This window comes from Hyaena hyaena, unplaced genomic scaffold, assembly GCF_003009895.1.
Source record: "Hyaena hyaena isolate Hyena2069 unplaced genomic scaffold, ASM300989v1 scaffold_760, whole genome shotgun sequence".
Taxonomy (NCBI): domain Eukaryota; kingdom Metazoa; phylum Chordata; class Mammalia; order Carnivora; family Hyaenidae; genus Hyaena; species Hyaena hyaena.
Genome location: NW_024081391.1, coordinates 811,901 through 837,692, shown reverse-complemented (window position 1 = coordinate 837,692; position 25,792 = coordinate 811,901). Strand labels below are relative to the sequence as shown.

The following is a 25,792-nucleotide window of genomic DNA, read 5'->3' as shown; positions in this document are numbered from 1 at the left end:
GGTTTCATCAGATTTCTTAATTGTTGCTAAGTCTATATGTGTATTTCATGACACCTGGTGAGGCTGAGCATCTTTTTTTTTTTTAAGTTTTAATTTTAATTCCAGTTAGTTAACATGCAGTGTAATATTAGTTTCAGGTGTACAATATGGTGATTCAACACTTCCATACAACACTCGGTGCCCTTCACAAGTGTCCTCCTTACTCTCCATTATCTATTTCACCCATTCCCCCACCCACCTCCCTACTGATAACTATTAGTTTGTTCTTTATAGTTAAGAGTCTATGGTTGAGTATCTTTTTATAATATTTTTTTGGCATTAGTTTTCTTCCTTGATGAGTTGCCTGTTCATATTCTTTGCCTATTTTTCTGTCAGATCATTTGTCTTTTTCTTACTAATTTTTTTTTAACATTCTGGATGATAATTCTTTTTTTAAAATTTTTTTAAATTTACAAATAGTTTATTGTCAAGTTGGTTTCCATATAACACCCAGTGCTCATCCCCACAAGTGCCCTCCTCCATGCCCATCTCCCTCCTTCCCCCCACATCCATGAGTCCTCAGTTTGTTCTAGGCATTCAAGAGTCTCTCATGGTTTACCTCTCTCCCTTTCCCCCACCATTTCCCCCCTTCTTCTCCCCCATGGTCCTCCGTTAAGTTCCTCCTAATCCTCCTATATGTGCAAATATATGATATTTGTCCTTTTCTGCCTGACTTATTTCGCTAAGCATAACACCTTCAAGCTCCATCCATGTTGCTACACATGGCCAGATTTCATTGTTTCTCATTGCCATGTAGTATTCCATTGTATAGATAAACCACATCTTCTTGATCCATTTGTCCGTGGATGGACACTTTCCATGTTTTAGCTATTGTTGAGAGTGCTGCTATGAACATTGGGGTACATGTGCTCCTGTGCATCAGCATTTCTGTGTCCCTTGTGTAAATTCCTAGCAGTGCTATTGCTGGGTCATAGGGGAGTTCTATTTTTAATTTCCTGAGGAACCTCCACACTGTTTTCCAGAGGCACTGTACCAGTTTACATTCCCACCAACAGTGTAGGAGTGTGCCCGTTTCTCCACATCCTCGCCAGCATCTAGAGTTCTCTGATTTGCTCATTTTAGCCACTCTGACTGGCGTGAGGTGGTATCTCAGTGTGGTTTTGATTTGTATTTCCCTGATGAGGAGGGATGCTGAGCATCGTTTCATGTGTCTGTTGGCCATCTGGATGGTAATTCTTAATCAATTACATGAATTGTATGTATCTCCACCCAGTCTGTCCTGTGTTTATATTGTCTGTCAGTGGACAGAATTCTTACATTTTAATGTAATCAAATTTATTATTCTTTCATAATTTTCTAGTTCGGTAAATATTACCACACACTCAGTTGGTAAAGCCTAAAATCTGGGAGTCATCCTTTTTTTTTTTTTCTGTCTTACTTCCCACATCCAGTAAGCTGGCAAGTTCTAATTATTCTACTTTCCAAATATCTCTAGAATCCATCTTTTATTCCCACTGCCACCAGTTTGCCCAGGCGATCATCATCTCCTTCAGGAGGAGCAGCAAGTTCCTCCTGATTTCTCCACACACCTCCTCTCTACTGTAGTCAGAGTAGTATTTTATTTTATTATTTTTATAAATGTTTACTTATTTTTGAGAGGCAGAGACAGAGCATGAGCATGGGAGGGGCAGAGAGAGAGGGAGACACAGAATCCGAAGCAGGTTCCAGACTCTGAGCTGTCAGCACAGCTGTCAGCACAGAGCCTGACACGGGGCTTGAACTCATGAGCTGTGAGATCATGACCTGAACCGAAGTCAAACGCTCAACCAACTGAGCCATCTAGGTGCCCCCAGAGCAGTATTTTAAAGTTGTAAATCTTATTATTTCATTCCTCTGCTTAGAACTTGTTCATGGACTTCTGATCCTAAATGAAATTTTGGCAAGAGTGTTTCTTCTAGCTGTACTAGAAGAAAATAGCTGGAAAAACTGTAAGCGAATGCCTTTTCTTAGTCAAATCAGAGAGTTGAGGTCAATAAGACAAACAGCCACAGGCACTGGCAGGGAGAGCTAGGACTTGAGTGTTTGCTTACTTGAGAGACGATTAAACTAGACAATTTTTAACAAATTAATAAAGACATAGTGTGGGTGAAGCCATTGGGAACTACAGACACAGATAGGTTTGGACTCATACAGGCTTTTCCTTCAGGAGCTCTACCAGTCACCAACAAGTAGATAGAGGAAACAAGGGAGGATTTGGAGAAAGCCCTCCTCCCCAACCTCTGAGGTGCTGAGTAGGTGCAGGGGACAGACAGCAGCCACTGTCAAAACTCCACCCCTCTGGGGCAAGACTTAATCTGCAAGAGGAAGGTCATTAAAACCCAAAGTCTAAGGGCACTGATGGAAGAGTGGAAAAGGAGAAACAGAAGCCCTTCCTTCAAGAGAGGATAGGAAAAGTTGCTATAGGCCCAGCAGTACATGTGGAGGAGAGGCAGGGACACATGTGAAGTCCACAATCCAAAGATCAAGGTTGATAGTGTCTACCTAAGACTGTCGCTTAATCAACACCAGAGAACACATAACCTTCTCCACTTCAACTAACAGGCATCTGGTCAAATTAATAGTGGGATAACTTGAGAGAGCTTACAAGAGAGAGACTATCTTCAGGAACAGCACAAAGGGAAGATGCAAAGCCAAGGGGGAAGACAAACACAAAGTATCACTAGAAGAACTTGAGGCCCCAGTGCCCTGCAGGTAACCATAGCAAAAGCAAACTTCAAACGTAGCCCAGCTCCTGACTAGATGAATAGACACCCCCACCCCACTAAAGTGCTGGCAGAAGGAAAGGAATGCTCATCTTTGAGGATAAAAAATATTTACATCAGTATCTACTGTGCTGTATAGCACATCTAGCTTTTAATAAAAGCATTCAAAACAAGGCATTCAAAAAGGAAAAATAAGATACAGTCTGAAGAGACAAAGAAGTTTCAGAAACAGACTTAGATATGAAATCAGACATGGAATTTAAAATAACTATGATTATTATGTTCAAGGCTTTAATGGAAAAGGTAGACAACATGCTAAATCAGATGGATACTTTCAAAAGAGGAAACTATAAGGATCAATTGGAAATGTGACATGAAATACAGGCACGGTAACAGAAATTAAGAATGCCTTTGACAGGCTCATCAGTAGACATAGTATAGGCAAGGATCAGTGAACTTGGATATAAATCTTTAGAAATTACCCAACTGAAAAGCAAAAGGAGAAATGAATTTTAAAAAATAGAGTATCCAAGGGGCATCTGGGTGGATCAGTGGTTAAGCATCCAACTTCGGCTCAGGTCATGATCACACGGTTTGTGGGTTCGAGCCCTGCATCCAACTCTGTGCTGACAGCTCAAGCCTGGTTCGGCTTCGGACTCTGTGTCTCCTTCTCTCTCTGACCCTCCCCTGCTCATGCGGTCTCTCTCAATCTCTCTGAAATAAATAAAAAAAAATTAAAAAATTAAAAAAATAGTATTCTATTTAAAAAAAAAATAGAGTATCCACAAACACCAAATGGTTTACCTTGCATGTTAATTGGAATTCCAAAAGGAGAAGCAAGAAAGAACAGGTGGGAGAAATGTTTGAAGAAATAATGGCTTAAAATTATACAAAATTAGTGACAGACACCAAACCACAGATCCAAGAAGTTCAGGAAGCAGTATAAACACCAAAACAACAACAGTAACAAAACCTCCTTAAATCCCCATATCTACACATATCATATTCAAACTGTTAAAAACTAAGGAAAAAATTTTGAAGGTATTAGGGAGGAAAACACATTACTTACAAGGGAACAGGATTAAAAAGTACAGAAGACTTCTAGTCAGAAACCATGTAGGCAAAAAGAAAATGAAGTGATGTCTTTAAAGTGCTGGAGAAAAAAAAAATACTGTCAACCCTAAATTCTATATTAACGGAAAATATCCTTCAAAAGTAGAGGAAAAATTAAGAGCCTATCAGATAAACAAAAGCAGGAAATTCATTGCTAGCGGACCTACTCTACTGAAATGTTAAAGGGAGTTCTTCCGAAAGAAGAAATATGATAAAACCCAGAAACTTGAATCTATACAATGAAATGAAAAGCATCAGAAATGAAATAAATGAAGATCAATATAATATTTTCTATTGTTTTTAATTGCTGTAAAAGATACCTGCTTAAAGCAATGATAACAATAATGTTGTGTATGATTATAGTATAGATAAGAGTGAAATGTATGACAACAGTGGCCCAAGGATGGAAGGAAAGGAACTGAGAACATCCTGCTCTAAGATCCTTATACCACACATGAAGTAGTAGAGTACTCTCTGAAGGTGTACTCAAGTAGTTAAAAATGTATATTTTAGGAGCACCTGGGTGGCTCTGTCAGTTAAGTGTCTGACTTCGGCTCAGGTCATGATCTCACGACTCATGGGTTTGAGCCCCACATTAGGCTCTGTGCAGACAGCTCAGAGCCTGGAGCCTGTTTTGGATTCTGTCTCCCTCTCTCTCTGACCTTCCCCTGCTTGCGCTCTGTCTCTCTCTCTCTCTCAAAAATAAATAAACATTAAGAAAAAAAAAGGAAAGAAGAATGAATTAAATTTAAAGCAAACAGAAAGAAAGAATTAAAGATTAGGGTAGAAATTGATGGAACAATAGGGAAAAATTGGTTCAACCAAATAGTGGTTCTTGAAAAGATCAATAAACTTGATAAACAACTAACCAGACTGACTAATGGGGAAAAAAAGAGGAGAGAGAAGACACAAATTACCAATAACTGCAATGAAAGAGGGATCACTTGTATTGCTCTCACAAATGTAATAAATGAAAACCAGGAACAGCTTTATTGCCATAAATTCGATAACTTAGATGAAATGAACTGATTCCTTGAAAGACACAAACTTCTAAAATTCACTCATGGGAAAATAGATAACCCAAAAGAAATTGAATTTGTAGCTAAAAACTTTCCAATTAATAGAACTCCAGGCTGAGATGAACTCATTGATAAATTATACCAAACAGTTAAGGAAGAAAACGTAGATTTCTGCACAATTTGTTTCAGATAATAGAAGAGGGAACACTCCCTACCCAATAGAACTACCATTAACATATACCCAAACCAGACAAGTTGTTATGGAAAAAAAAAACTACCAATACCAATATTCCTCATGAACATAGATGCATCACTCTTCAACAAACTATCCAGTAATATATAAAAAGGAGACTACATCATGACCAAATGAAATTTATAAGAATGCAAGATTGATTAAATGTTGAAAAATCTATGAAATATATCATATTAACAGATAAGGTAGGAAAAACCATATGATCATCTCATTAGATGCTGAAAAAGCATTTGACAAAATCCAACATTCATTCATGATAAACGTTTTCAGCAAACAAAGAGTAGAGGGGAGCTTCCTTAGCCTAACAAAGATAACATTAAACCTAACGGTGACAGATTGTGTGAAGATTGGGAACGAGACAGGATGTCCTCTCTCGCCACTCCTGTGACATAATAAGAAATATATGTTTGGTTTCTACCCTCAGTTCCAGACAGAGAGCTTTCTAAAGCCCTTGTAATTTCCTGATAGGGGTGTTTTTAAATTTTATTTCTATTTATTTATTTATGCAAAAATTCAGATTTTATTTTTACTTATTCTTACATTAGTGGAAGCTGATGTCAGGAACTTATAGGCAAACAATAGGTTTTGTTTTGTTTGGCTGAACAAATATACACACAGTATGGCATTATCATTAGGCAAGACTTGCTTTTTTTTTTTTTTTTACATTTCATACATGAATGCAATGTTATCCTTTCTTGAACAAAATGCCCACATTACTATGGAAGTCATCTTTGGAGGAAGTGTTTAATAAACATATTTTATTTAAGTAAGTCCTCCAGTAGGAAATGGGAGAATTCATTACCTTTACTTAGAAGGCTTTGGAAGTTGTTATTTGTTAAATTTATGTGTTCAGCTCACCAGCATTTCCTTATTAGAAACATCAATATTTCCACATCACCATTTCCCAGTGATTTAAAAAAAACCTCAAAATTCTGTGTCTCCTTTGGGTTGCTTCTCTCTTGATTCCATGCAGGCTTCGTTAATAGTTCACTTCATATCATTATCTTCATCTTCATAAATTTTTCTTTAGAACATTCCTCAATCCCTCACTAGGATCTGTTTCAGGGTCCTGGGAGGGCTTTTCTTTCTTTTCACATTCTTTTTCAACCCGAGTCAGGTAGTCCCACCATATGTTTTTTGCTTTCTTTCTACATAGGAACTGTATCTGTCTTCTTTTTTGAACTGCCTTCCACAGAGATGTATTTCAAGAGATTGTTCCCCATCATGGAATAACTCTGGCCATTTAGATTCTTTATCAAACAATCAAATAGCCTCTCTGGGAAATGCACCTGCACATTCTCAGCTGGGACTTGAACTCCAGTTAAGGTAACGTAGATTTTCACAAACTCATCTGACTGATCCCATCCAGAATTAATGATTTTCACTGCATATCCCGTTGTAATGGGAGCAACCACAGTGGCTGGCTTTTCAACATCAAGAAGTTCTGCCTTTCTCTGTGATTTATGCTGCATCTTACAATTGATTTCAGCCACAATCCTGGATTTTTCAGCTACAAGGGCATCATGTACTCTTTTACTAGTGGCCTTTTCCAGCAGCACCTTCACCTCTTCTAGATCTTTAAACTACAGCTCTTCCAAAGCTGAAGTCATGGTCTGGCTGTGTCAGGCAAGGCCAGAGCTGCAGCCACAGCCGGGAGAGAACAGGAACCACAAGGCGCGCACTCACCCAGAGGCAGAGCCGCCGGCAGGAGTCGCAGTGCCCTTAGCTTGTGCTCACATCCGACCTACAGGCCTCCTGCACGTGGCGCCTCTCAAGTGTGTTTTGTGTTAATGTGGTGACTCTTGGTGGGCTCCTGCGTAACTTCGTGGTGGGAACTGGTTACCAGAAAGATTAAGCCATGATTAGAAGCTTGGAACTTTCAGCCCTACCCACCTATCCTCCAGGAAGGGGAGAGGGCTAGAGAGAAAGTTAACAATCTGTTCTGCTTACATGATGAAGCTTCCATAAAAATCTCTAAACTATGGGGTTCAGAGAGTTCAGAGAGCTTCCAAGTTGATGAGTGCATCTATGAGCACCCCAAGCTCCAAGGTCTAGACTCTTCCAGATCTTGTCCTAGGTACCTCTTTGTCTGGTTGCTCATTTGTATCCTTTATAATATCCTTTGTAATAAACCTGTTACTAGTAAGTAAGGTATTTCCTTGAGTTTCATTAGGTGTTATAGCAAATTATTGTAGTTGAATGGGGGGGGTTTGGGAACCCCTGATTTGTGGACAAGTTGGACAGAAGTGTACATAGCATACTAGCTCTGTGTAGTTAGTGTCAAAATTGAGTTAGGACATTAATTTGGTATCTGCAGAGAATTGGATAATTTCTTGGTGTGGAAAACCCACACATTTGGTGTCACAAGTGTTGTCAGTAGAAACAGATCCTACTAATTGGTGTCAGACAAGTGGGATTTGCTAAAACAGCTCCAGTTCACAGAAACTTATGGTTTGGGAAAAGAAAGTAAGAAAGAGCAGGGATTAAGGAAGCTTAGATCCCTGGATGGCCACCTAGTCCCCCATGGTCTGAAACTACAGCTGTGTTGAGATCAGTTATTAACAGAATTTGGAAATGGTGCTGAACTTGATTCTCAAGGAGTAGGCTTATTAAATATATAAAGAAATGCAAAATAATGAGAAGTATGCTAAATGTACAGTCTCTTGGTTAGTATCTATAAGAGCCAAAGTGAAAGTAAAAGAAAGTGGTGGGTCGGACCTTTGATACTTGGTCACGAGCTTTAGCCACTAGCCTCAAAGTCTGAGCTTCAGCCTCAAGCCTCAAAGCTGCCTACAAGGAGGAAAATTATGCTCTAAGTTGTCTGCTTACCACAACTGTTGTCAAGATCGGGGGAGGATGAAATCAAGACACTACTGAAACCAGGAGCATAGTGTGAAGGAGTTGTCTTACTTTGTAGATTGTTATCATTGGCTTCCTGAAGAACTTTTACTGAAGTGGATTATGAAAGTAATTAATTTGAGGGCTGTGTCCTTGGTTTTGAATGCTGCAAAGTGGAAGATCATGTTTGGATTGACATAAGACTTGCAGCTATCATTGAACCACTGAAGGTAGAGATACATGATCCAAGAATACACAGGAAATTATTCAAGAGGCAACAGTCAGCATGGTGGACTGGACAGAAACCACTGGAAAGTGTATTTATCCTGAGAAGATGGAGTACCCAATGTCCCCTATAAATGCAAGTGGAACACCCCAGGTGAAGCAGCTGATATGTTTCATATATAAGCCACATGGGACTGGCTTTGTGATGACCAGGATGTTCACCTGCTGACTATGCCATTACCATTGACATATGACAAGATGCTCCTTGACACAGAAGCCCAGTACACTGGGAATCCAAAACCTGTTGGTGAAGTCTTAACAGGGCCTAAGATCAGATTAGGAGGATATGCAGGTGCAGTAGTTGATGGAATTAAATGAAAGTTGGGATGGAGATTGATGCTGGTTCCAAAACAAATGGCCAGTATCCTGTTTGAAAAGCTGCTGTGTTAAGACTGTCCGATGGAAAGACTGGTAGAAGGTCATCTCTCAATGGGGTGAATTGCATGCTGTTTTCCAGCTGTGATGAAGTATTGAAAACTGGTTAAAAGCCCCTGTGGTTGGATTTTTATGGAATCATGGGCAGTAGCTGATGGCCTGGCCATATGGTCAAGCTAGACGGGCAAGGGAAAACTGGACTATGAAGGAGCTGCCTGAACAGGGTGAGGCCATGTGGAAATCACTCTGGGAGTTTAAGGAACACATTAAAGCATGGCATATTGATGCCCATTGGACAAACTCCCTTCCAGATTTAGAAGGTGATTGAAACCACCAGGTAGACCTTTTGGTGCACCTCCCTTGAGGTGGCCAACTAGTTGTATGAAACGAGTGGACATGTGGGTGCTGCAGCAATGCAGAGGTGGGCTGAATCTAGACATACTCCTCTCACACTCTCTGCAGCACAAAGTGCTAACAAGAGGGATAGAGATTGCAGATGGCTCTTGGAAAGATGCCCCGGGGGGAAGGCCCTGTACACAGCTGATGTGTGGACTACATTGGCTGGTAGCCTGGGGGACTATAAATGGGTCCTAACAAGAATAGACACTTATGCTGGACTGGGTTTTGCATACTTGGTAGTAGACCCAAATGCTAAAAATGCTATTAAAGGACTGGTACAGAAGACATTGTACCACTTTGGGCCACTGAGTAACATTTCTTCACACCAAGGGATACACTTTATAGCTCATAGTGTCCAACAGTAGGCAAAGAGATATCACATCAAATGAACAAATCATGTTGCATTTCATCCTCAGAGTAACTGTCCAATAGAGAATTGAAACAGGTAGTTGAAATATTTGCTGCCTAAAAGCAGGGGAGATAAATGTATGAGGAGCTGGTTCACATGCCTTCCTGAATGTGTGCTCACATTCAACATGAAGAGGAGCTTGGGAGAGTGGATAGAGTCCTCCAATTCTCTTGGGGATCTGGGGAAAAAGGGGTAGGGGAGGATGCCGGTTTGACAATATGGTTCCCCTTATCACCACCATTTTCTTTTTTTTGTATCTGATGCAGTGGTCCCAGGACCAGGGATGCAGCTGTGGCACCAGAAGCAGGGATTAACTATACCTTTAATCCTTTGTGCCAGAATTCCTAAGGGCATGATAGGTGGACTGTGCCTTGGCCACATCGGGCAAAGTTGGGGTTAACAGTGGATACTGCTTTGTTGCTTAGTGGTTGACACAGCTCATTCTTTCTTTCTTTAAAACTTTTTCTAAGATATATTTATTTTTACATTATTTATTTATTTTGAAAGAGAGTGCATGTTCACAAGTGGGGGAGGGGCAGAAAGAGAAGGAGAATTGAGAATCCCAAGCAGGATTTGCACTGACAGTGTGGAGTCCAATGCGGGGCTCAAACTCACTTATAAACCTATGAGATCATGACCTGAGTTGAAGTCAAGAGTCAGACACTTAACCAACTGGGCCACCCAGATGTCCCAAGGCAGGCCATTATTTCTGCCCCTGTGTACCTTTCTCTATAGGAATGGGAATAGACTGGGCCCCTGGTTGGCTCAGTCCATTAAGAGTCTGACTTTGGCTCAGGTCATGATCTCACAGTTTGTGAACTTGAGCCCTGCATCGGGAGAGCTGGAGCCCCATTCAGGTGAGCTAGAGCCCCGCATTGGATGAACATGAGCCTTGCTTCAGGGTGGCCCTGCTTCTCTCTCTCTCTCCTTCTCTCTGCCCTTGGCTCACTTATGCCCTCTCTCTCAAAGAAAAAAAAAAAAAAAGGGAATGGGAGTTCAAATTCACCAACCATGAGATCATAACCTGAGCCAAAACCAAGAGTTGTCGCTCAACCAACTGAGCCATCCAGGCGCACCAAGAAAATAAAAGTTTTACAGATTAGAAAAGAAGAAATAAAACTGTCTTTGTTTGACAATGACATAGTTTTCTGTGTAAAAGTCCCAAAGCATCTACAAAAATATTCCTAGAATAAGTTTATCAAGTTTGTAGGATACAAGGCCAATGTAAAGAAGTCAATCATATTTCGATATATCAGCAATAGACAATTGGACTTTGAAATAAAAAATATGATTTATAATAGTCACCCCCCCCCCAAAGCACACAGTTCAGTACGTAAGTATAAATATAACAAAGTATGGGCAGGATCTGTATACTGAAAACTACAAAACCCTAATAAAAGAAATCAACAATGATGTAAATAAATAGAGAGATATACTGTGTTTGTGGTTTGGAAAATTCAATATTGTTTGGACATCACTTCTACCCAGTTTGATTTATAGAGTCAATATATCCTCAATCAAAATCACAGCAGGCCTCTTTTTTTTTCTTTTAGAAATTGGCAAGTGGATTCTAAAATTTATACAGAAAAAAAGGAACTGAAAGGTACTAAAAACAGAATGCTAGTTGGAGAAATTATACTACCCACTTTCAAGACTTATTAGGAAATGATGGTCTTCAAGATAGTGCGGTGTTAGCAAAAAGGTAGACACAGAAGCCAGAGGTACCAATAGAGAGCCCAGAAATAAATCCACACAAACATCAACTGATTTTTGACAAAGGTACAAAGACAATTCAATGTGGAAAAAACAGTCTTATCAACAAGTGGTGCTGGAATAACTGGACGTTTGTATGCAAAAAGCAAGCAAGCAAGCAAAGAAAGAAACCACACACACACACACACACACACACACACGCACACACCAAAAAACCAAACTTCAACACATACCATGACACATTACACCAAAAGTAATGGCTCATAAGCTTAAGTTTAAATAGTGAAATGGCAAAATATCTAGAAGAAAACACAGGAGAAACTCTGTGTGGACCTTGGGCTTGGTGATCAGATTTCAGATACTACATCAAGAACGCAGTCCATCAAAAACGCCTGGCTGGCTCAGTCGGTGAAGCATGTGATGCTTGATCTTGGGGTTGTAGGGTTGAGCCCCATCTTTGGTGTAGAGATTACTTTAAAAAATGCAATCCACAAAAGACAGATTGATAAAGTGGACCATATCAGAATTGAAAACCTTTGCTCTGTGACAGATATGTTAAGAGAATAAACAGGCGAACCACAGGCTAAGAGAAAATATTTGCAGATCGCATGTCTGATAACAGACTTGCATCCAGGATACATAAAGAATTCTTAAAGGTGATAAGAAAAACAAATGACCCAATTTAAAAATGGGCAAAAGATGTAAAAAGCCCTTCAAAAAATAAGATATAAGGGTGGCAAGCATATGAAACGATGGTCAAGATTTGTCATAGAGAAATGCAATTAGAATCACAATGAGGTGCCACTGTTCACCTCCCAGAATTGGTAAAAATCAAGGCCACCACCACCCAATGCCATGGAGTAACAGGAGCTCTCACTGCAGGAAGAAATACCAAAGGGTTTACTATAGGCATGTGGAAGGACAGACTGACAGTTTCTAATCATGAGAAAACATCAGACAAACCCAAAATGAAGGACCTCCAGTAAAGTAAAGAATTAGTGCTCTTCAAAACTGACAAGGAAAAAATGAGGAAAGAAAGCAAAGAAAGAAATTGTCATTCAGAGAAGACTAAAGGGTCATTACCACTAAATACAATGTAGTATCTTGGATTGGATCCTGGACCAGAAAAAGGACATTAGGAGAAAACTGGTACAATCTGGATAAAGTCTATAGCTTAATTAGAGTTAACAATGTTAATTTCTTAGTTTTAACTAATGGGTCATGAGTATGGAAGATATTAAAATAAGGGGATCCGGGTGAAGGATATCGAAACTCTCTGTACTATTTTTGCAACTTTTCTGTAATTCTATGATTATTCCAAAGTAAATAATTTTATAAGAAACCCCACAGTAAGAAATATACCTATTAAAGTGGCTAGTTTTAAGTTTATTTATTTATTTTGAGAGAGAGAAAGTGCGAGCAGGGGAGGGGTTGAGAGAGAGAGGGGCAGAAAGGATCTGAAGTGGGCTCTCTCTTGACAGCACAGAGCCCGATGCAGGGCTCAAATCACGAACTATGAGATCGTGGCCAAAGCTGACCTAAGTCAGAGGCTTAACCAACTGAGCCACCCAGATGCCCCTAAAGTGGCTAATATAAAGGTGAATGACAATCCCAAGTTTTGGTAAATATGTGAAGCAATGGAACTCTCGTGTATTGCGGGGGGGATGTAAATTAACCTGCATGATTTTAGAAATGTTTTAGCAGTATTAACTAAAACTATACATATTTCCATCTTATGATTTACCAGTTTTACTTCTAGGTATATACTCAAGAGAAATGACTGTCTATAAAAAGACATATACAAGAATATTTGTAATGACTTTATTCATAATTGCTGAAAATTTGAAACAAGACAAGTCAGAAAGAACCAAGAGAATGGATAAATTTAGATGTATTTATACAGTGGAATACTACATGGGACGATTTAAAAACGAAACCAAACTACTGATACTAGCAACAACGAGGATACATCTCAAAAACATATTGATTAAAAGAAGTCAGACACAAAATGGTTAATATGGTATGATTCTATTTATATGTAGTTAAAGGTGGGCAAGACTAATGGATGGGGATAAGTCATTAAGTTAAATAATGAATATTTCTGGAGATATCCTGTATCTCAAATGTATTATATGTCTCCCAGAACAGTAACTGAGACCCATGCAGTAAGGGGTACTGAAGTGGGGGAGGGAGTGTGACATTCTGGACCTTCTGGGATGGCAACATGAGTGTATACATACGTAACCCTTCTTCAGGCTGTACGCTTAAGATCAGTACACTTTACATACCTTACCTTATGTATCTTATGACTTAATAAAATGTGAAATAAAAAAGAATAAGGGGCACCTGGGTAGCTCAGTCATTTAAACGTCTGACTCTTGATATCAGCTCAGGTCATGATCTCACAGTCATGGGCTTTGAACTGGGCGTGGAGCTCACTTAAGATTCTCTCTGTCCCTCTCTCTCTGCCCCTCTCCTGCTTGCAGGCCCATGGGCTCTCTCTCTTTCAAACTAAATAAACATTAAAAAAAATAAGTAGGGGCACCTGGGTGGCTCAGTGAGTTAAGGTCTGACTTCCACTAGGGTCATGACCTCAGATTCATGAGTTCGAATCTCACGTCTGGCTCTGTGCTGACAGCTCAGAGCCTGAAGCCTGCCTTGGATTCTGTGTCTCCCTGTCTCTCTACTGCTCCCCCCCTTCTCTATCAAAAACAAATAAACATAAAAATATAAAAAAGAAAAGTAAAAAAAAATCTTTAAAAATATACAATAAAATTAAATTTAAGATTCAGTTCCTCCATTGCATGAATCACATCAGGCAGCTACCATATTGGACAGCACAGATAATGATTTTTATTATTGTAGAAGGCTCTGTTGGACAATGGTGATAGAGCTTTTATAAATGGACTAATCCCAAATGGAGGCTTTAGGCCTTGAGTATAAAAATAATTTCCTTTTTGAGGTCTTATCGCTCTGGAATGACTTCTGCATGAATCACATCATTTGACTGGACAAGCCCCTTTATCAAATAGTCCATAATTTGGGGATATCAGAGGTATGTTACTTGTAGCAAGTAAATCTTTTCATGATGAGCACATGAAAATGAACAAATGTCTAAAAGAAGAGGTCCTAACATGGAACTCTATGGCTCTGTGCTGAGCAGCAGCGTGGATGGGGAATGTGTTGACAGTGGGGTGGGGGAAGGTAAAAGGTTGGCTGTCCTAGATATTAAACTAAATTAACTCTAAGGGATAATTCCTTTAGGATGAACTGTTATGTCAGAAATAGAAATATAATTATAAAACAATGAGGAACATAAAACAGACTAATAGTATAGGCCCAGTTCATTTACGAGAATCTGAATAAAATATTAGCAAACAAGATCCTAGAAGTATATTAAAAGAAAACTACAACAAGAGCAAGTGTTGGTTATTCCAGAAGATAGTTTAGTGTTAGAAAACTGACTCATGCAATTCATCAGATTTAAGGAGAAAAGTAGTGTAATTATCTCTGCAGTCTTAAATGACATTTGTTTTCCTCTTGTAAAAATTCCATATCTATCATTAATTTAAAACTTCAGTGAAGTACAGGTGGATATTTCCTTATCATAATAAAATAAACACATCTATTATAACTTCTGCTGAATGGGAATATACTGAAAGTATTCCCATTAAAATCAGGACCAAGACAGTAATGTTCATTAATGCCATTATTATTTAATACTGTTCTAAAGTTACTAGGCAATGTATTTAGACAAGATTAAAATGTACTAGAAGTATAAAAATTAGGCAGCAGAGATTAATTTCACATGGTTTATTATAGGTGATAGCGTAAGAGAACCAAATGAAAAACTATTATAGATGAGAAGAGACTTGAGTAGGTAGCTGGATAAAAAAAACTAAGTCAGAAAAGATCTCATCTCCATAGCATTTACACAGATAAAACACCTAGGAATGAACTTAACAAGAAGTACTCAAGATCTATATTAAAAAGAATTAAACATTAAAATACTACTGAGGAACACAAAAGGAATCAATGTTCAGGGTGCCTGGGTGGCTCAGTTGGTTGGGCGTCTGACTTCAGCTCAGGTCATGATGTCATGGGGGAACTCTTGAGTTCGAGCCCTGCGTCAGGCTCTGTGCTGACAGCTCAGAGCCCGGGGCCTGCTTTGGCTTCTGTGTCTCCTTCTCCCTCTCTCTGCCCCTTCCCCACTCACACTCTGTCTCTCACTGTCTCAGAAATAAATAAGTGTTAAAAAAAAAGTTGAAGGAAGACTAGTACCAGGAAGATGTTAGTTCTGAGTAATCTAAACATTTGGTGAGGCCCAATACAAATACCAATAGGCTTTTTTTTTGGGGGGGGAAGGGAGGTTAGTAAATAAGCTGATCTTAAAGTTCATTTAGAAAAAGAATTAAGAAAATATAGCTAGGAACATTCTAAAAAAGGAGATTAAAAGGAGCTCTAATAGATATAAAAATATAAAGCTAAAACAATTGAAAGACTGTGGCACTCCTCTTTTGGAAAAAAAACTTATTTACCCAAGGACAATGCACCCCCACATCTCCTGCTGCTACTACTCTGTACCCAGTTGTGTCCTTCTCTCTCACGGACTGCTGCCTTAGCCTCCTTCCTGGCCTCCCTGCACCCATGCTGCCATCGCCGGACTCAGTGTTGGACTTGTCCTTCATGTGCTAAAGGAGTGGCATTCTCGAAAATACTATGTGAGAGGCTAGCTGGACTCAGACTAAATTGTCCCGATATCAACTTCTCTTGCATGCGGTTCTTTTGAAGACAACAAACAAGAGGCTGTCCTTATTGATTTTCCATCCGTTTTCATTCTAGACAGTTGTTCTTCTCAATATAAAGTGTGCTCTGTTAATGTGGCTGGGGGCCTGTATTAACTCAGCACTGGCGACATAGCATGGGCAGTGTTATCGGGTGAGTTATGTCCTCTGAAATGCATATGGTGAAGTCCTAGACCCCAGTAGCTCAGAACGTGACTGTGTTTGGAGATTGTTTTGAAAGACATAATTAGGGGCACCTGGGTGGCTTAGTCGGTTAAGCGTCTGACTTTCGCTTGGGTCATGATCTCGCAGTTCGTGGGTTCGAGCCCCGCGTCAGGCTCTGTGCTGACAGCCAGCTCAGAGCCTGGAGCCTATTTCAGAGTCTGTGTCTCCCTCTCTCTCTGACCCTCCCGTGCTTATGCTGTCTCTCTCTCTCCTAGAAATAAATAAAAAATATTAAAAAAAAAGATGTAATTAAATCAGGGCACCTGGATGGCTTAGTTGGTTGAGTATCCGACTCTTGATTTCAGCTCAGGTCGTGATCTCAGGATCAAGCTTTGTCTTGGGCTCTGAGTTGAGCATGGAGCCTACTTGGGATTCTCTCTCTCTCTTTCTCTCAAATTAAAAGAGAGAGAGAGAGAGAGAGAGAGAGAGAGAGAGAGAGAATTAAAGTGAAGTCATTAGGTGGGCCCTAGTCCAATCTGATTGGTGTATCTATAAGAACAGATTAGGACACAGACATATGAGAGCCAGGATGATATGAAGACTCAGGGAGAAGACAGCTATCCGCCAGCCAAGGACAGAGGCCTCAGAAGCAACGAGCCCTGCTGAAGCTTGATCTTGAATTTCTAGCCTCCAGAACTGTGAAAGAATAACATTCTGCTCTTTAAGCCACCCAGTCTGCTGTGCTTCCTTATGGCAGCCCTGACAAATTAACACAGGCTGATATAGTCCTAAATATGAATGGTGTCACCTAGGACTGGGCGTCCGCACCATTTCTTTAAAAAACGTTCCCTCCTTTTATTTTGTTGAAAAATGTGTAAAATTTGTTTTTTACCCAAATACCTTGAACGATTATTAAGGATTCATGATGTCTGGCTCAGACTGGGGCAGAGCTGAGGGGGATTAACTTATGAAACGATAGAGCTCATGATGACTTACTTCTCAAGAAAGGAATTTGGATCTAATGCTTTCATGGTCAACCTTAAATAACCCATCCACTCAGTCAGATCCAACAACTCCTGAAGTATGTGTTTTGTAGCCACACTGTCTTGATGAGCCCCAGCAACAGTGTTCTCAACATCAGACCCAGAAGGTGGCCTTTTATGGAAGGTGCTGTCTGCTGGCAGCTGCTTTCCTCCCAATCGTTCAAGTTCAGGTTGTCTCTACCAGGCAGCGAGGTAGACAAATTCTGGGGTCCAGACATTTTCTAATAATAGAGCTTGAGAAGATTTAATGTTCTATTTGAGAAAAATTAAATAAGACAAAAAGGAATAAACAAGTAAAAATCATGAGTGCACCTTGCGAGTTGAAGGAGGCTGGCCCAGATCGCTTCCCAAACAGAATGGGGACTTGCTATCTCACATTTTTCGTCTAACGTGTGTCTAACCCTTTGACTGGCCTTGTGGAAAGAACACTCTTTCACTTTGCGTTGGGGTATGAGAGTTGGCTGACGTTGAATATGCCTGCAGGACCTGAAGGAGTTGTGATTATTTGAGGAAACCAGGCCTTTTTAAAAAACCTGTTCAGAGTATGGGTATGTGAAGTTTTTACCCAAGAGGCCTAACTGGGTACAAATCCAGCTTTGCCATTTGCAGCTAAATTAAGCAAACCATTTACCCTCTTTGTGGCTCAGTTTCCGCAATAGTTAAATGGGAACAATAATAGTATCTATCTCAGAGAGATGTTGTGAGGGTTACATATGTTAATATTGTAAAGCATTTATTTATTTATTAATGTTTATTTATTTATTTTGAGAGAGAGAGACAGAGTAAGCCTGTGCATGTGTCGGGGAGGGGTGGGGGTGAGAGAGAACCCAAGCAGGCTCTGCACTGACAGCAGACGTGGGACTTGACCTCACGAACCGTGAGATAATAACCTGAACTGAAATCAAGGGTGAGACGCTTAACCAACTGGGCCACCCAGGCGTCTCTATTGTAAAATGTTTAGAACACCGTCCGGCACCTTGTCAGTGATGGCCGGCTTATGTTGTTATCACCTGACTTACATACACCAGCCTCTCACTGAAATACCTTTGTACTATTATATTTTAATGTTTTGAACTGTGCCCTTGACATTGCCCCAGTACAATAGTATTTTTATATAAATCCCAAGAAAATGAGCGATCTAGGTCTCGATCTCCTCTTTATTTGCATGTGGTTACAATTTATAAATACACTTGCCATTTTCCTCTCCCTCCAAAACTCTCCCTTCTACCTAGTCACTGTACCCAAGCTCCCAGTTTTTAATGACTCCCTTTCTAGGAGGAAAGGGGAGAGATGGTCTTCCACGTATCTCCATCTTCATACAGGGTCTACTTCAGTCCAGGTGAAGTGTGGGTTCTCAAGGGGCCTCTGCAGCTTGGGGGTGAGCACCACGGATCTGCTGGAGGTCCCACTGACGTTCTTGCAAGTGGCCATGCGGCTGTCCTCCTTCTGTGCCCTGTGTAGGGTGCAGAATGCTGCGGTGGGCAGCAGTTAGCACCGCATGCCCTGTCCGTGCCTGAAGTTGAGCCAGTGCAGCCCCGCCGGGCGGTGGGGGGGGGGGTCTGCGATGAAGTCTCAGGCCTGCTTACGAGGTGGCGAGAGTCTCGTGGCGCGCACATACCCAGCCAGTGTCCAGCCCTGCTCTCAGAGGCGTGTCTCGGGCCTGGCCCCTTAGGGTCTGCCTCTCAGGGGCCCTTCCCAGGCCGTCTGTGAGTCCTGTGTGGGGAGGGCAGCTGTAGGGAGAAGGTGCTCTTGCACCTCCCTTCTTCTGGCTTCTCCCAGACACCAAGAGGCATGGGTGACAAATTGGGTCCTTGGCCCTGTTAGAGGGCATGACACCCCAGTGTCTCTGTTTCAGCCAGGTGCCAAGCTTTGCCATCCTCCTGGTAGGGCGTAGAGAGCCCGGGGGGGCCTGGGGCACCCTCCTCAGGGGTGGGGTATGGAGGTTCTGGGGGGGCAGGGGGGTCTCCGGGGCCCCGGGCTCCCCCCAGTACTGGCCCGTTGTAGATGTAGATGTTACCAGTGACAGTCACAGACCCCCCGGTGACATGAATGCCGTTGGTACCTGTGGGAAGGGAAGCAGAGTGAGAAGGGCCGATGGCTGGCTGCTGGAGTCTGTGTCTGGCTCTGTTTCTGTCAGGCTCACCTTCTTCTCCTGCACCCCATCCCTCCCACCCCACCCTCCCCTGCCCCCTCTTCTCCCTGCTGCCTGCCCCAGGCTCACCATGGGCCACCTGGCCTTGCTCTGGGAGCTCAGCCTCCAGCTCCCTGGCCTGGCTTAGAGGACTCTGCTGCTGTGGCACCTCTTCCTCCAAACCTGGGGTTGCTGGGAGCCTGGCCGAGGCGGGGGCCAAGTCTCCAGAGAAGGGCAGAAGTGGCTTTACCAGGTCAGGGAAATGTGGGTTGTCCCTTGGAGGCTCCCAATTTCCATCAGCAGTATTTGATTCCTCTCCCTGCAGAAGAGAGGCAGAGAACCAACCAATGACATGGGCCTCAGACGCCATCTTTCTTTAACTCCCACACCCCACCCCACGCTTAGGCAGCTCATCCTTCTCTCCTCCACTTCATGCTCCCTGCCACGGGGCCTTTGCATTTGATGTCCCTCTTCCTGGGGCACTTTCCCTCAGATAGTCTGATGGCTGGCTCCCTCATTTCTTCAGCTCTTTGCTCAAATATCTGTTTATCAGAGAGGCCCTCTCTGTCCACTCTAATATACCCTTAACCTTTGCCACTTTCACTCACTGTCTCACTACCGTGCTTTATTCAGCAATTATCACTACCTGACACGTATTTGTCTAACTTTATTCTTACTCCTCTGGCATGTAACTCCAGGAGAGTAGGTACTTTGTTTTGCTCACTGCTATATCCGTGGTGCCCAGAATGGTGTCTGGCACATGGTGTGCTCAATCAATTATTGGTTGAATGAATGTTGAAGGCTGCACACTCTTATCCTGCCTACCCCACCTCTTGTCTGCCCCTGCTGTGGCCTTCTCAGCCTCCCCCATTACCTCTGGACGCCTCTTGAGCAGGGATCCTGCAATGGAAAATGAAAAGGGTGTAGAGCTTCTGGCATGGCTTTCACCCTTCCCCCACACCACGATGTCTGCTCCCCACCCTGGGGTCCCAGAAGGAACAAGCTATCTTTGCTCTTATCTCCAGCCTCAGAGTGTTGGACAGAGATGGTGGTGTTCATGCTGAGGGCAGGCACTGGGAGTCTTAAGCGGGGGGGCTGAAGGGTAAAATGGGGAAAGCTCACTGTTCCCTCCAACCCCCCTCCCCCAGCAGGTGGGTACAGCCAGCCAGCCAGGCCTGCATCTCTGCCCGCATCCAGCTCCTTCCTACCCAGCTTCCTGCAGAGAGAGGGGTGGCTCTTCCAGGTGCAGGCCAGGACCGTGGTGAGGAACAGGAGAGAGGCCAGCGGCAGCAGGATGGCCAACACCAGCACGGTTCCTGCTAGGGCAGCAGACAGGGGACAGCCGTGACGACCCCAGGCAGGGCAGAGGGGAGGGGAGCTAAGGAACAGCTTTCTGGTCCTCTGGATAACTCAAGGAAAAGGAGTGGCGGCAGCTTTTCCCTTCTAAGCCCACTGCAGCTCCTAAAGGCAGAATTGGAGAAACTTCCTTTGGGTTACAGAGCAGGGGAACTAAGTTGGACTTGGGCAGGACCTCCTGACAGCCGAGGGGAAACTCGAGCGTGGGTGGAGATCTCTGGGGGGTATGGACGGTGGCCACTGTGTAGAGACCAAGGTCAGGGGCAGTCTTGTGGGTGAGGACACGAGCATGGCCCTTGGTTTTCCAGTGCTGGAAGTAGGGGTAGAAGACAGTACGGGGAAGGTGAGCCTTGGCTTTCTAAGCAGACTCGGGCCACAGGGTAGAGGCACATCTCATGACCATCTTAGAGCGAGGCCACTATAGGATGTGGGGTGTTTACAGGGGTGGGAGAGTGGGGGTTGCATAGTCTCCACCTCCTCACTCAGGGCAGGCTCCAGGAGGGGATAGAGGGGAGGGCGGGAGTTGAGATTCTCAAGTCTTGGTAGGCAGCACTGGATAATTTCTGTCTTTCATGGAAGAGGCTAGAACACCCATCAATTGTGCCTGGGGTGGGTCAGGAAGGCTTGGACATTTGTATACTGGGAGCTTGCCCTTTTTGACCCACCTAAACCTAGGGCCTGAAGGAGCACAGAGTGGGAGACATAGGGAAAAAAACTGGACCTGGAGTCTGAGACATCTGGGTCCCGGCCCAGCTGGGTGACTTTTTGCCTCTTGGAGCATCAGTTTCCCCAAAGATAAAGTTGGGGGGGTTTAGGTACATACTGTCTAAAATTCCAGCTCTAAAGTGCCAATTGTATTTGATACATGGTTAAAAAGTAATAAGAGGACAAGGGAAAAGATTTATGACATAGTTGAATGAAAAATCAAGTGACAAAATATTCAAGTGACTCCACATTTAGAAAACCAATTCTATGTATAGACAGAGAAATGTCTGGCAGGATGTATTAAAAAATGTTAGGAGTCGATATGTTAAGTGATTGTCCTGTGGGTAATTTTTAGTTTTATTTCTCCGAATTTTCTTTTCTTTTTTTTATTTTTAGTGTTTATTTATTTATTTTTTAAGAAAGAGAGAGAGAGCAAGTTGGGAGGAGCAGAGTGAGAGGGAGAGAGAAATCCCAAGCAGGGATGTGGGGCTTGAACTCACAAACTGTGAGATCATGACTCGAGCTGAGACCGACGAGTCAGACGTCTAACTGATTGAGCCAGCCCAGTGCCCCTGTTTCTCTGAATTTTCTAATTTTCTATGGTGTGCATGCATTATGGCATAGGCTCTGGAGTAAGAAAGAACTGAGTACAGCCCTTTGTAATACCAGATAGCAGTGAGCAATCTGGGGCAAGTCCCCTAATTTCTCAGCCTCAGTTTCCTCCTCCCCTTGGTGAGGACAATAATAGAACTATCATTGACCTTTGAACAACGTGGGGGCTGGGGGTGCTGACCGCCCGTGAGGTCAAAAATCCACATCTAATTTTCGGTTCCCCCCAAATCTCAACTATGAATGGTCTACTGTCGACCAGAAGCCTTACCAATAACAGTTGATTCACACATATTTTGTATATTATGCATCATATACTGTGTTCTCATGATAAAGTAAGCTAGACAAAAGAAAATGTTATTAAAGAACTCATAAGGAAGAGAAAATACGTGTACAGTAATGTTCTATATTGATTGAAAAAAAAGCCACATATAAGCGGACCCACTTGGTTGAAATCCATGTTGTTAAGGGTCAGCTGTACTTTACAGGGTCATTAAAAAGATTATACGAGTTAGTGACTGTCAAGTGCTGGCAGAGTGCCTGCCGTGCTAGCTTTCAATAAATGAAAGCCATTATTATAAATATTTGGTAATTTTTAAAAAGTTAATAAACTCTCTCCCAGCTAATCATGTTTATAATTATTAGAAATATCCCTTAACCATCTGTTAGGCTAGGAAACCAGTAACTCCACAGAAAAGAAACAAGCCAACAAAGAAGAGTCAAATGTGGGGTGAACTCTAATAATGAAAGTGTGTAATCTAGTAAAGAGATTTTCGGTCTAGTAAGTAGATTATATGAGGGTGGCATGTCCAAGACGAGGACAGTGATGTCAGTTACAATGACACCTCAAGGTAGGAGTGTTCCTTGGCATAATATTATATGTAACTTACAAGTTGTATGTGTAACACATAACTTAAAAAGAGCGTGTGTATCAAGCTGGCCTAGGGATACTCCTGTTTTTCCTTAGGGAACTTTTCTGCTTGCCCCAGTTCCGAGAGGGAAGGATTCATCTTTTCTGCATCTTTTGAGATGGGAGAACTTGAGGCATCTTCGCAGATTCCCCCCATGTGCCCCTGGGCCCCAGACTCCTCACCTGGCATCTCCGGGGGATCGAGTGGATTTCTGCAGCTGGTGTCCGACTGGGCAGTGCCCGGAAGTGCCTCCACCAGACCCTGCTCCTCACACCTGTGAAGGCAAGAGAGGCCTGATTCAAGCGGGCACAGGGCTGCGAGCGGAGGTGAGCCCCTGCATGCGAGCATAAGGGTGGTCAGCGGCTGGGGCTTCTGGGATGGCAGGGGTGCGGGGTGGGGGTGCACTCACCTTGTGTGGGGCTGGCAGCGGGCCCTGGGGGAGGAGGTGTTCTGGAAGTGCCCTGCCTTACAGGGAACACAGTTTCTCTTAGCCTCCCTGACATCACCTGGCAAGAGAAAAGGAGGGCCAGCCAGGGTGAGCGGGCAAGGGGAATCTCTCCACCTGTGAGTTCCCTTTATTCCCACTGGATGGCCCTCCCTGCCTGCCCACCTCATTCTACAGCACCTTTCCTGACCTCTCTCTGGCCTGAGCCTCCCGAAGCTGAGAGAAGCCTCCTTCTGAGGCCCCGAACCTGCCCCCATTCCATTTCTCTGCAGACCCCTTCTGTGGGCCTTTCGCCCAGGAAGGGAGAGGAGGCTCTTTATGTCAAAGAGAACTACCTGGGGGCTCCCCACAGATCAAACACCTGCCCCCGCCCCCATTCAAGATCACGGGCACCCAGCTTCCTCCCCGCCTTCTGCCCACAGTGGCCTCTGACCTTCAGACTCCGCCTCGGTGCCAGGGGGGCAGTCGGAGAGCGGCTCGCAGTGCACACACTCAGTGTCCCAGTGCACGCAGAACATTCCCGGCTGGCAGCGGCACTGGGTCTTCTGCTTGCTGGTGCAAGGCACGGTCTCCTCGAAGCCCAGCACTGGTGGGGAGACAGACAGGCGGGCTCGGTGGAGGGGCTGTGCTCCCGGAGACCCCAGCCTCCCCGGCACACGGCCACTCACTCTGGTCACAGGGGCGGCACATCTGGCAGATGGAGAGGTGGTTCCAGTGCTCGTTGTAGGAGTTCTCGGGGCACGTGGCACACACGGTGTTCTGGCTGCGGCTGCATTCGACTGACACATGTGTGCCTAGAACATGAGTGAAGGGGTCCGGGTGTCAGGGGAGCAGGCCCCCTCCTCACCTCTGCCACTGGCCGTGTGACCTTGTCGTCTTGGGGGCCACGTATGAAGGATGTCTTGCTGCTTGCCCGGGCGATGGTGTCTGTCTGTCTCCGAGGCTGCGAGGCAGGCGGGAGGCCCTGTAACCCACCTCCCGTCCCAGGCGTCCTGTGGCCATGGCGTCTCTCTCACCTGGGGGGCAGCGGGAGCAGCAGACGCGGTGCTTGGGCTCGTAGTACTCCTTCTCCCGGTCCCGGCAGGTTTGGTTCTCCGTGTGGTATGGGAGCGCCTTCAAGATGAGACGGCGGTGGGGGAGAGAATTGTTCAGGGGGCGGCTGGGGAGGGCAGAGGGACTAGAGAGAGGGCTGCCCACACCCCGCTTCCCCTCCCGAGCCCGCCCTCACCCACCTGCGCGGGCCCCTCCCTCATCAGCAGGGCCTGGGATGCTGCCAGGAGGCCGCAGAGGCCCAGGGCGAGTGGCCCCCAGGCCAGGCCGCAGGGGGAGGCAGCCCACGGCGGGCGCATGGCGGCCAGGCGGCCAGTCGGCCAGATGGGTGGAGGCCTGGGAGCTGGGTGGGAGGCCTGCACGTCCCCGGCAGTGGTGGCAGCGACCTCCTCCTGAGCCCAGGGTCTGGGACACGGCTCAGGCTGACGTGCCCCTGGGGCCCAGCGGCCGGGCCTGGCCTGGCCTCCGGGGCTCCAAGAGCCGGGCTCAGGAAGTGGGAGTGGAGTGAGCCGGCCTCGGGGCGGGGACAGGGAGCGCTGGGAGCAGAGGCAGCTGTCGCAATCGGGGAAGAGGAACAGGCTTGGCTGCCCCGATGCAGGGCGGGAGGGGCGGCCGGGAAAGCACGTGAGGGCATCAGGGCCGGAACCGGGCCTCCTCCCTTCTTCGGAAGCCTGGCTGGGAGGGGAGGACCGCTAGGTAGGAATGGGCAGCAGAGCCGGCAGACCGTGCTCAGACCCGGCTCCGAGAGCGGGGCAGAGGGAGAGGCGGCGCTGGGTCCAGCTGGGGGCCCGATCTGAAAGTGGAAGGGCCCGCGACAGGCAGACACAGAGTGCCGACACCCGCCCAGGCCCGCAGCCAGCCAGCTGCAGCATCTGGGAACCAGAAGGCCCAGTTGGCATCCATCTGGACTCCCGGGGGTTCCTGCCCTGTTGTGTGACTTTTACAGATAAGCTGCAGAGGAATAACAAGCCTTCCAGCCCGCCTGTCCCCTGACCCAACCCAGTGCACGCATCAGTGGGCACAGGTCACCTACAAGACACTGCAGAGAGTGGAGCGGCCTCTGCTCCCCTGTCCTTTGACAACGGGGGAGGACTGTGTAGACTGAGGTCCCTGTGAAGAGGGGCAGCTGCACCGGAGCTGGGTGGCCACAGTCCTCAGTCCCAGCTTCCTCTCCCAGGAGGGAGCCTCTGAATCCCTCTGAGCTGGAGGCAGCTGAGGGACCACCAATGCAGCCACTTTGTCTTAAGCATGAGAAGACGGAGGCTGTGGGTTCCACAGAGAAACCAGGATTCCAGGGGGCCTGGTCTAGTCCCTGCCCGCTTTCTTCCCACCATTTCCCTGCAACCCGTTAGCACCAGCCCCTGCCACGCCCCCTTATGCCAGGCTCTCTGGTCTGCAAGTTTCTGTACTCCTGGCGAACTCCCATC

At 44.6% G+C, this 25,792-nt stretch overlaps 1 protein-coding gene and 1 pseudogene across 1 annotated transcript; both read right to left on the bottom strand.

Moving 5' to 3' along the window:
* Positions 1 to 6,071: 6,071 nt before the first annotated feature.
* On the bottom strand, positions 6,072 to 6,757 carry LOC120221139 (annotated as a pseudogene).
* An 11,540-nt stretch (positions 6,758 to 18,297) lies between these two features.
* On the bottom strand, positions 18,298 to 24,889 carry LTBR (lymphotoxin beta receptor). Its single transcript, XM_039218397.1, is given in 11 exon segments — positions 18,298 to 19,002; positions 19,005 to 19,220; positions 19,380 to 19,608; positions 20,164 to 20,189; positions 20,498 to 20,605; positions 23,053 to 23,144; positions 23,280 to 23,376; positions 23,749 to 23,901; positions 23,984 to 24,109; positions 24,332 to 24,428; positions 24,548 to 24,889. Coding segments are annotated over 11 exon segments (1,437 nt in total). The 5' UTR covers positions 24,665 to 24,889; the 3' UTR covers positions 18,298 to 18,826.
* Between the last annotated feature and the right edge of the window lie 903 nt (positions 24,890 to 25,792).